General features: G+C 44.6%; 1 protein-coding gene across 2 annotated transcripts in view; it reads right to left on the reverse strand.

Annotated features, from left to right (window-relative positions):
• Positions 1 to 3,303: 3,303 nt before the first annotated feature.
• Positions 3,304 to 12,177, reverse strand: part of Rtn1 (reticulon 1) — a 190,591-nt gene continuing 181,717 nt past the window's right edge. For both annotated transcript variants that reach the window (XM_029484872.1, XM_029484873.1), the window contains 5 exons: positions 10,775 to 10,913; positions 8,953 to 9,022; positions 8,456 to 8,502; positions 8,311 to 8,369; positions 3,304 to 4,128 (listed from right to left, as the gene is read on the reverse strand). In XM_029484872.1, coding sequence (XP_029340732.1) covers positions 4,086 to 4,128; positions 8,311 to 8,369; positions 8,456 to 8,502; positions 8,953 to 9,022; positions 10,775 to 10,913 — 358 coding nt within the window. In that variant the 3' untranslated portion in view covers positions 3,304 to 4,085. The remainder of the gene's footprint in view (positions 4,129 to 8,310; positions 8,370 to 8,455; positions 8,503 to 8,952; positions 9,023 to 10,774; positions 10,914 to 12,177) is intronic.

Consider the following 12,177-nt stretch of genomic DNA (forward strand, 5'->3'; position numbering starts at 1 on the left):
GCCTGCCATAATGTTTACATCCCACAGTGTGCACAATGGCATCCCTAGAGAGCTGCATACTCTTCTGGGGACATGTTCTGTGCCCTCACATAAAATGGCCGTTCTTTCCTAACCCAGGAAACAAGAAGAACACAAGCCACATTACAAAGAACAGAAAGGAAGACAAGGTAAATCTGTCCTATATTATCTTGGGCAGTTCTCTTGTGACTTTCAGGCACTTGAGCGTGGGTACCAACAGAATGTGCACTGCGGAGTTTCTAGGAAGTTTGAGAAAATGGCCATTCTGTCTGCCTCCTATGGCTTCACTCTAGAACAGTGGTCCTTAACCTTCCTAATGCTGTGGTCCTTTAATACAGTTCCGCATGTTGTGGTGACCCTTAGCCAGAAAATTATTTTCATTGCTACTTTGTAACTATAATTTTGCTATTGTTATGAATCATAATGTAAACAATTGTATTTTCTGGTGGTCTTAGGCGACCCCTGTGAAAGGGTTGGTCTACTCCCAAAGGGCTCCCCACCCACAAGTTGAGAGGCACTGCTCTAGCAGGATCACATACAGTGGTAATTTGTCCTTAGGTGGGTTCATGTGCTGAGGCTCCACACTTGCCTTTGTGTTTCAGAAATAAGAGGAAGGTAAGCCAGCATGTGTGCAGGGACGGCGAAGGATGTGCCACCAAGGTCAGCTGAAGCACTTACACTTTAATTTTCTAAGTCATCCCTTCAGTATAGTACCTGAAATGATTTCTCATGATAGTCCAGAAAACAGTGAGAGTACGCATGCTGGCCCTCCTCCCCAACCTTCCTGGCTCCTCCCTCTGGTGAGGAAGCACCATTTGGCACTGCGTGGGTAGAAATCACAGCGAGCTTTACTCTGCCGTGGTCAAGGAAGAGGATCAGTATAAAAATGCCTAAGTGATCCTTATTCAAATGGTACATTTCTCAGCTGAATTATAACTTAATTGGGATGGAGGTGTAATTGAATAGTATCAAATACCCCCCTCATTTAAATATGAGCATAGAAAGAGCAAAAGATGTGTCATGTCCCACCACCTTTATTGCTGGAATGCTCCATGATGCATACAGGACCTTGTCGTGTGTCTTCCTCTGCCCGCTTACCTCCTTCAGAGGTGGCCAAGGTTTTATGGTTCACAGTCGGAATGGTCTCATTTGCTCTGGGCTCCTAGCCACTCTCCTTGCTGCCCACTGGGTCTCTACTCTATTTCCACTCTGTCCGTTATCAAATCTTACATTCACGTCAATCATTTCTGTGAGCCCGATCTTTCCCCTCAGGCATCTTCACCACGGCTAGATCCTCTCAGTGAGGTGGGAAAGGAATTCTAGACCAACTGGAAAAATGAAATCCTGTGACCAGTGATATTGATGGTCGGTTCTGTACAATAAAACCACCTAGAATCTACGTCCTAAGACTTTGAAATGTGTTCTCAAAGGCTTGACATTGGTAACCTACGGAAACACTACAACCTTTTATTTATGAGTATATTCTATTTTTTCCTTTGGGTGTTGGATATTGAGGCCAGGCCCTCAACAGGTAAACATATGATCTGTGACCGGGCTCTACGAGCTTAGCCCATGAACTCTTCTTCTGTATCGTTAAACACTAAAAAACAAACAAACAAACAAACCAAGAATCAGGCAACAATTTAGGCTTATTATCTTCCTTTCCCAACCCAGTTCTTCTGGGCTCTTCAGGTGGAAAACAGTGTATTCTCTTGCTCAACTGACTTTATAAAGCTCTGGGGTTAGAGAGAGGACAGCAAATTGCCTAGGATGTGAAATACAAGCAGGCAGCCATTCTCAAGGCAAATTTTGGTCTTGAAACTCTTACATCAAATCAATTACCAACTTCCGTCCAATCATCTTCCGAATTATCTTTTAGGTACTCCCCTACCCATGTGGGTGATTGACATGTTAGTCAGGAGAAAGGTGAATGCTGGATGCCTTCTTTTCTTTGTCACCATGGCTCCACTGATACCTGTTTGTGTTAGACTCCTGTGACAGTGATTCCTTATATCAATCTCCAGTGCCCAGCAACCCCATTGTGTTTATGTGACCCAGAATTAAAACCTAAAGCCCCAAATCCTCCATCACCTTCAGTGAAAGAATCGACTTGGCATCGCCATTCCTACAAGCCCCACCCACCCAGCTTGGCTTACTGTTGACCATTTTCTACATATGCCATACTCTTCCTTGTCTTGGTTCCTTCTGTATGTTCTTCCTTAATCCTGCTGAAGCTCAGAACCCAGCCACACAGTTCAGCTTCCCTGAGTATATTTCTCTGGGCTGGAGCTTGAACGGCAGCTCTGGTTTCACAGTATCCTTTGGGTAGTTAGTGCTTGCACGTAAGCACTGTCCTTCAACCCCCAACCGAGAGGCCAGCTTCATGGCCGTTCCCACAATGTCAAGATGTCATTGCTGTTTTCATGCCACTTTGCCAAAGAAATAAGTAATTAGACCTAACTGTAATGCCTGAGGGAAGATTTTTTTTTTTTTACAATGCCTCCTCCCATTGACAGTCATTTCAACTACTTCTTTCCCATCTCTTCCTCTCTGACTTCAGAGTCTACCCAGGAAGTAGAATGGATAAAGGGAGGACTGAAGATGAAGCCCAGGAGAGGGTTTGCCTAGCACGCATGGGCTCTGTTTCCCAGTACCACATAAACCAGCCACAGGGCCACTAACGTGGAATGTGAGCAATTGGACAGTAGACGCCAAAGGATCAGGAGTTCAAGCTTATCTGAGGCTACATAATAGAGTGATGATAGCTAGGCTACATGGAACCCTGTCCCCACTCCCTCAAAAGTACAAATAATTTTTTTTTAACAAGAGGTCTATCACTAGGAAATTTAGCATGGTGGGTACAGGAACTCTGTGGACTTTGACCCGGTGCCCTATTTATTCTGTTCTGTACACAGCAGGATCTCAAAGGGTACTTGTCAACGGGAAGAGTTCATGATGTCTGCAATGGTTTTATGCCAGTATTTTATAAGATGATAAATGTTTACATAAGGACTCATACCACTTTCAGGCTTTTAGAAACTACAAAATATCCACGCTGACCCATCAGAGTACAATATGAAATAGCCTTTCTGTGGTGATTTCTAATATTAACACAATGAAGCTGTAACCCAGGCTGGGGCTGGACCCTGCGGTTCTGGAGATGGGAGCAAGTTGAACACTTGACCTCAGTCCTTGTGGCTCCTCCTCAAATGACTTCCTCTTTAAGACTTTTCTGTTTTTTTTTTTCATTTTCCAGTAAGATCATTAAAGACAGGGAGAAATGTCTACATTTAGTCACATTTATTGATGCATTCAGTATCAAGTACATAAGTGCAAATATCCAGAGTCTGTGATTGAGTCCACTAGGAACTACAGAGGAAGTAATACAAATTGTAATAAAGTCAACATGCTGGCACCTTTAGTTACCATACATGTAAATCAGCCCAGGCATCCCATAGGAGAAAAGTACTGTGCGTTCATTTTGGATTTATTCTTTAATTCGATCATTCTAAGTTATACAAAACGGATCACCATATGTACGGTCAACTGTTTTATATTAATTTTTATGTTCTCTGTGTGTGGGGGTGGAAATGCTAAAACATTGGCCTACAATTCTATATAGTGTTATTAGAGATGAATCCATCCAGCAACCCAAGGACATGATAAGCGATCCACTATGTGTCAGCGCACTTGGCAAGAAAGGCCTAGCCACAGGGACAGTAGAAGCTACAGAAGCGTTGCAGGGGGGAGGACATCGAGGGAGGAGGGAGAACGTGGGCTCTCACCATCATGCACTTTTTTTCTTTTCTTTTTTTTTTTAGCAACACGAAATCAAAAACCACATCTAACACACTCTATACTTTAGTGCTTGACACGGGGGGGTGGGGAGGGGGCGGCTCATATCTCCTAAGAGTACAGGAAGAGCCTGAAAACACCTGTCTCAAAGTTTGCCTCTAAGATTATGGTACCAGGAAAGGGAAACAATCAATTCGCAGTAAGGAGGAAGGAGAGAGCTGTTACCACTCCAGACACCCCCACTCATGTCCGGCTTCTCCTGGGGTGACCATCTACTCGGCGTGCCTCTTGGCGCCGGGGATTTTAGCCTGGATCCTACAAAGGTAAAAGTCAAAGGGTTACATTGCAAATGGTACCCATGAAACCACTTCGCGTGGTCATGATATGGCTTTACTGTCTTGAGTAGTTAAACAGCAGGAGTATCCTAGAAACACTTATAAACAGTGAGAAGGAACAGAAGGTTGAATGGGGCCCAGACAAGAGAGCGGCATTCTCTAGCTCAGCTTTTTGGTAGATGGGATGGCCAATGTGGCTTCTTTCACAGCTACAGAGATTGTGATACTCACCACTGGCTACTTAGTCCTGGGCACTTCTGAAAGAGGGTACAATGGCTATACCAGGAGACAAAGATAAACCGAGGTGTGTCCTGGCAGAGGAATCTCTTCACCCAGTACCCCTCCTATCACAAAATATCCAGCAGTGGGACTAAGCCTGGGTCCTAGTTCCAGATACTGCTATTCATTCATCGAATGAACCTCTCTCACAGCTTAGAAGGTCGTGTGCACATGTGCGTCTGTGTCTGTGTACGTGTCGTGTGCACAGGGATGTGTGCATATGTGCTGAGACAAGAGGCCAATTTCTGGTGACGTTCTTGAGTTGCTTTCCACCTTGTCTTTTGAGACCGGATCTGTCGCTGGCCTGAGGTGTGCTGATTAGGCTGGGTTGGCTGTTGAATCCCAAGAATGGGCCTGGCTTTGCCACACCGGCGCCTGGATTCTAAGTGCTCACTACTGGGCCTGGTTTATTTTAATGTGCTCCTTACTCTTGGGCAGCCAAGGAAGTCCTGACTGGGATCCCTCCCTAGAAAATCATCTTTAACATGTGGGGGACCAGATATTGTCAAGGCTCCTAACATTCTGTACTGCAGCCATTGTCCTGGGGTATCCGCTATCATTTTAGGATTCTAGAAGCTTTTGTTTATTGATCTGAAGCCTTAATAGTTCAGCTTGCAGACTAGGATTGTCACCTCCCTATGCACTAGGCAACCTTCAACATTCTAGAATTTAGAGAGACCAGGGACTTCTGTAGAGTTTTCCTCCTCATAGGGATGGGAGAGAGTGAAGTAAACAAGGGGGCAGGATGTTCAGATGGTGACAAATGCTATAAAACAATACAAGGCAACGGGTTAGGAAGGGAGGGGGAGTGGTGGGGAAGTGGGTGGAGCCCACTTTAGAAATAATGATCTAAGAAACAGATGCCTAAAACACAGGCAGGAGCCAGCTGACAGAGATCTGGAGGCTTCAGGCAGAGAAGGCAGAGTACAGAGGCCTGGAAGGAGCTTAGATGTTGAAGGGGCAGGTCTGAAAAGCAGGCAGTAACCCAACGGTGTTAGAACTTAGGGAGTATGGCAAAGGTTTAAAGTTCTATTCTGGGTGACAGGAAGCCATTGATAAAGCAGGGAAAGGGATGATGCAGCCTGATTTGCTTTCTTTAAAGAGTCACGATGATCCCAGTGTGGAAAATAAAGAGGGAGATGGGAGCAGAAGCGATCCTGGATGGAGAACAAGCTACAGAAGTAAGGTGTCAGATGGTGACGGGAAGGACCACGTGGTAGACACCAAACAGGCAGGTGAACGGTCTTGAGATCTCAGTTGGAGAAGGGGCTGGAGAGCTCTGTTGATGGATCGAGTGTTGAATGGGCAGGACAAAGAGGGCAAATGAGGTAGACCCCTTGCCTTGCGGCCAGAGTAATGGGTAGCATGATAAATAGGCATTTATCAAGATGTCGAGGACAGACGGCAACCAGACGCTGAGATCTAACAGCACGATACTTGGCCACGTGGGTCTGAAATGTCTATGGGGCATGCAAGGGAGAGCCATCTGATAGTTGGGAAGTAAAGATGAGTCTTGGCACAGGAGGGCAGGGGGGAAGACACAAGTATGGAGCCCTTGATCTGGAGGCAACATTTGAGGTTGGTGGGAGATCCTAAGAAATTTTTCTTAGACTCTAGTGCTGGGCAACACAGGCTACTGATGAACTCTGGTTTTTTATAACTTACCCAGTTTCTCTTTTTGCTTTGGCTACCAGGAAACACAGCCAACCTGATTTAATTTCTATTATAGGAGCCCTGTTCTCATGAGTGACATGTTGTTTTCAAAGCTTTGATTCTCAACTATAATCTAACAATTAGACTATATACGGATGCATATGCATATTTATTTTGCATTGTGATAGCCTCTGAGTTGACAGGCACACTTTTAGCCTCTCCCCTCCAAATCTCTCAGGAGACTGTCACTAAACCATTTCCACACAGTGCAATCGCAATGACATCAGCTTCCTGGTTGGAAACACAGGGGCCATCCCATGAGTGCTCATCTCCTGGCCTCAGCCTTGCCATCTGTATTCTTGCCTCCCATTTGGGCTGTAGGACAGTGGCCAGCGCACTTCCTGAACAGGATCATTTCTGTGCCTTTCTATGTGCTTATATAATTTCCTCCTCTCGCAGTGTCTTTCTCCCTATTACCCTCTACAGGAATGCTTATCCCTGCTTCAGGGCCTGTGACAAATGGTGCCCTACCTACGGGCTTTCCAGGATCCACTCTCAGAGCTGCTGCTTCCTCAGTGCTCCGACTCTAGAATTATACACAGCTCTCTTGTAGCATCCACATCACCTTATGGTTATTCCTTTATAATTTATACCAACAGGCTGAGGACTCCTGTCGAGTTGGACTCAACCATCTTCTTCATGCCTTCTCTGTCACCATAGCAACACAGGTAATAGTCTCTAGAACCAAGTGTCCAGCCCTCACCCTACCCCCCACCCTCACCCACAAGATTTCCTCAAGATTATCTAACTGAATATTGTACAATTTCAGCCCAAAACTTCTAGTTCCAGCTGCCAAATTCCCATTCAGGTTTTCTGGAGCTATAATGTTTAAATATAGTTCTAGTTTCCCAAGAGTTACCTAGGGGCTTCATTGAAATGTAAATTATAGGCCATCAACTCTAGAAATTCTAATACGATAAGCTTGTTTTGGATCTTTCCAGTCTTTTGCCTTTTGACTCTTGACTTTAGTACCAGCACTTTCTGTTCTATGCCATTCTGCTGTTTCTGTACATTGAACAATGACTATTTCATTCTTCATCTACTTATCTTCATTACGCTGGAGACACAGGGGTCTGAGGGAATGTTTTTGGGCATTATGAAATGAGCTGAGAATTGCCACATCTCCAAACTGAGAATGGAACCCCACAGAGTTCTGTGTGTGTGTGTCTGTGTGTGTGTGTGTGTTGGGTTCGGGGCTCAGGGAAAGTCAAAATGTTCTGTGCATGGAGAGAGGATAGCAGCTGCAGGCCTGGGCTATCAGGGCAGAAGGACGCAGAAAAAACAGCTCTTCCTACAGTTTTGTTATCATACATCGTTGACTGAAGCGCCTAAGTCTGAACACCACCTGGGCTCAGCTACATAATTATCTGATTACCAAATGGAGTTAATGTTGATAGAGTCTGATCCTTTCGAGAAGTGAGTCTGTCTGAAGGACAATCCAACATTTAGGTTAAATGATCTTAACGATGAAACACATCTGTCATGGCAGGCAGCAACAAGCCTTAAAACATGAAGGAGAGAGCTGTGGAAATCACTGGGCTAAGTGACCATGTTAGCTGTGGGCATGGAAACCTGACACTTGCATCTCTAAGTATCTTTACAGGCAGCTCTGTAAAGCAGGGACTGTTAGAGGCAGAAGGGTTAAAAACAGCAGTAGCACAAAACAAATACAAACTCATGAAGGAAAAAGAGTATAGCAAAAATACTTAGGTAACAGATTATTCATGCATCCTAAACCTTTAAAGTAACTTTACTGGTTTAAAATTGGTAGTGTTCGCTGTTCAAAAGACTGCAGGTGTTTATTAAGCATTTTCATTTCAATGTGACTGTTCATTTAAAATTTTCTGAATTAGGGTTCTTTCTTCTCCCCTCCATTTCATTCTTGAACATGGGCCAGCCCTTGGGGAGAGTTTAGTATTACTAAACTTGTTAAAATAGATTCATTATGATGTCTGAAATAAGCTACTGACAGTTTTATTTAATTGAGGGTTTGAAAGTTATACTTATTTTTTGAAAAGTTTTAATTGAGATGAGAGTGAATGTACGACTCGGAGGAGTAAAATCTAACTCAGCCCCTTCTTTCTCTGCCTCTTCATGACACCTAACTAATCCACTCCCGTGCTTGCCTCAGACTGTGGCTCCTTTTCAAGAGCTGCACTATGTAACTTACTTTGCCACGACGGTGTTTATGTGAGTCCTCACAAGTCCCAGATATTGGTCAACTTGTGCCTACAAAGAGGAAGAAATCATGAGTATAACCAAAAGACAATGAGGGCAAAATTTCACAAGAATGTCTGACCCCATGTCCAACTTACCTGGTGCTTAACGTACACAACAGGTAGAGTAAACATCGAAACCACAGCTGCAGAAACAGTAACAAATACACACACAACAAATATACCGTTAGAACTCTGAGAAAGATCAGCAGGAACAAGTTTACAGATACATTTTGCATAGTAAGGAGATTGTAGCATTGTTTGGGAAAAAATAGCATTGTAGATCAAAGATGACAAGGCATAAGAAACCAAATATAATAATGATATATTTGTAGATAATGAGGATGCACTGTGCCCTTTCAAGATGGCAGTCCATCCACCCATAGCTGCCACTGTAGATGTACAAATGCCAAAAGCAAATTTAGTGATGTGGTTGGAGGAAAAAACATTGAAAAGTCCATTGTTAATTGGACTGCGAGATACTCTCCACTTGGGGAGAATCTGATGCTTATTCCTAGCAATCTACCAAGAAGCTGGCAGCTGACAGCATGGAAGTACCACATCCCAGCAGTCCACAGAACACAGGAAGCCCTTACCCATAAGCAGCAGGGTCAGGCCATTGAAGAGCGCGCCAACGTAGGTCAGGAGCCACATGAGGACTGCAAACTGAAGAGAAAGGTTGTCAGAGAGCCCACCATGGTCCCTCCCAGATGGGCTCCATGTCTTTCCTGGGTTAGGATCTGAGCTGTTCTAGTTAACATTTCAATTTTTCCCCTAAAGTCTAGAATGAGCCACAACAGGAAATGGATTCCTGGGAAATGGTTTTGACGGGAAGAGTCTAAAGCTTACCATCCTGGTCCCTTGGAGACCTTGGATCATGCTGTTGTTCAGGGACCTCACGAAATCACAGGTTAAGCTGGGCATTTGGAAAGCTGTAGCTCTTGGCTGATTTTATAAGGGCCCAGGGTTTATGAAGGTTTTTTTTGTTTGTTTTTGTTTTTCTATTACATTTTTAGATGGTCAGATTAAATAATAAATGTATTCAACGATCTGTAAGTTTACATTAACTTAATTTCTAGTGTTCATCAATAAAATTTTATTGATACAACCATAGCCCTTCATTGATGGACTGTCTTTTGTTGCTTCTGTGCTGTAGTGCCCAAGTTGTACAGGTAGGATAATATAGTCCAAAGCCGCAGATGTGCAGGGTAAGATTATGCGGCCTGAAGCTGCAGATACTAGTTGGCCTTTATAGAAGAGGTTTGCTGACCTCTGTTCTGGCCCACAATTATTACATTACAAATACAAGCACAGTCAGCAATTGTGATCTCCTGACATGTTTCTAAGTATTTGTCGACATCTCCTGTTCCACAGATGCAGCTTGAAGGTCAGGCCGGTATCCCTCCCTTCTTTCTCTTAAACAATTATTAGTCAGTTCCCCTGCCCTGAGCCCCGTCCTGCACGAAGCACTCCTTAAGGACAGAACACTCACAACCATCTCCCCTCCTGCCCCCCAGTTTGCTCATGGGCCTGCTGAGTCCTGTTTCAATGACTTGGATTTTACCAGGAAGTCACAGGGAGGTCCAAGCAGCCCATGCAAAGAAACCCTCTAGGTCAGCATTTCTCAACCGGTGGGTCTCAAACCCCCAAGACCAGAGGAAAACACAGATTTCTACATTGTGATTCCTAACAGGAGCAAAATTACAGTCATGAAATAATGACAAAAATAATTTTATGGTTGGGGGTCATCACAACATGAGAAACTTTACTAAAGGGGCATGGCAGGAGGGAGGTTGAGAACCACTGCACTAGATGGAGTGAGACCATCTGAAATAAAGCCTGCATGTGTGTGTGTCCGTGTGTCTGTGTGTGTGTGTCCATGTGTTTGTGTGTGTGTCCATGTATCTGTGTCTGTGTGTGTCTGTGTGCATGTGTGTCTCTGTGTGTCTGTATGTGTGTGTGTCTGTGTGTGATGCTCTGTGCTGGGCACAGGTCTTTCCCTTAGATGCCTAACCTGAGTAATTCTGGAGGGTTTACTGTTAGACTTCTCCAGAGTACACATGTTCCTTGAATCCCTAAAAGTGATTAATTAGGAGAAGGGCTGAGCTCTTGGTTTAAGAATCTACATCTTTCCATGTAGACTGTCCAGAATGATCCAACCTAGGTTTGATCCTGGTTCTTCTAAACACACCTGGGTGACCCTGATAAATGTCTAAATGCCTCTTCTCTGAGCCCCAGTTCTGTCCTCTGTGAAACAGAGAGACGAGCCTGGATGAGTTGCAGGACTCCACACAGCTGGAGACGCTCAGATTCTAGACTAATTAGCACTTGCTTTGTAGCCTCTGAATTGTAGCTGCATATTCTAGTCTTCCTCGAGGGAGACCATGATTGTAAGGCAAGAAGACGAAGCAATCATACTTTTAAGGAATCCACCAGGTCCTGGACCAGGAAAAGCCTCCGTAGCTCCTTCAGAGTGCTGTTCACATACAGCTGCAGGCAGTCTGTGTACTTCTGGATCTGCTCCTGGGACAGGGTGATCTCCAGCTCCAGGTAGGCCCTGTCAACAAACCATCCCAAGAGAACGCCATTAGAGGGTTGAACACGGGCTGCTGCACCCCAGGGCCAAGTGCGTGCTCGTCACACGGGGACGACTGTGGCTGGGTCACCTCCAAGGGTTATGGCTGCTGGCTGCGGGACACCAGGCACACCCGCCTTCTGTACACCTGGAGGGCAGAAGTTCTGACTCTCTGGGGGCTCTGCGACTCTATAAAACACAGTATTAAAGGGTGGACTGGAACTCAGAGAAACAAGGAAGGACTGAGAAAGACTGGTGAAGAGACAGCTACTTTACTGATGGCACCACACACAACTTATAAAGGAATGAGTGTCTCCTTTACAAAGGAATGAGTATCCTCTTCAGATACTACAGCAATCTGAAAAGCCCAGCTGCCAAACTGGTCCTTGACAAACTAAGAATTTCTGTTTTAGTTCTGAAACTGACTTCCAGATTTCTCCTGAGAACAATGGTAATTCCAGTGGCCTGGACCTTATTGAACACTCATTGGTCTTAGTGAATGGTGGTTTTAGCAATGAGGGTTTTGTTTTCATTTATTCAAGTGGTGAGACTTAACTCAATACTAAATAAAATACAGAACATATTCCCACAATATACATAAGCTTTCCATGCGTGGCCACACCCCTCCACCGAGCTCCATCTTCCCTTCCTTCTCCCCCCTCTTCTACCTGAAGACGGCTCTGGACTGCCTGCCTAGCCTAGATTTCTCCAAAGCATGGGATGAACAGACACGGACAGTAAAGCAGCCTTTGTCCTGAGCTGTATGGGGAGTTATGGACTAAAGGCTGGACTCCTCCTGAACAATGTGTTGAAATCCTCAGTCTTAATGTGGCTGACCTGATCAGCCAGGTACTTGGGAAGGCAATTATAAGAGGACGGGACCCTTTTGAATGAGACTGGCCCCCTTCAGAACTAGTTTAATCCTCTTTATTGGAGCCCCAGAGAACTCTTGATGCCTTGTAAGGACCCAACAAAAAGATAGCAGTTTATAATTCCACTACAAGGCACTTTGGTTACAGATTTAGCACAAATGGGAGAAATGTGTGTTTTTTATCATTAAATCCAATGAGTTTATGGTACTTGGTTAAAACAACCTGTACTGGCTGGTTTTGTGTGTCAACTTGACACAAGCTGAAGTTATCACAAGGGAGCCTCCCTTGAGGAAATGCCTCCATGAGATCCAGCTGTAAGGCATTTTCTCAATTAGTGATCAAGGTGTGAGGGTCCATTCATTGTGGGTGGTACC

Source organism: Mus caroli, chromosome 12, assembly GCF_900094665.2.
Source record: "Mus caroli chromosome 12, CAROLI_EIJ_v1.1, whole genome shotgun sequence".
In the NCBI taxonomy this organism is placed as follows: domain Eukaryota; kingdom Metazoa; phylum Chordata; class Mammalia; order Rodentia; family Muridae; genus Mus; species Mus caroli.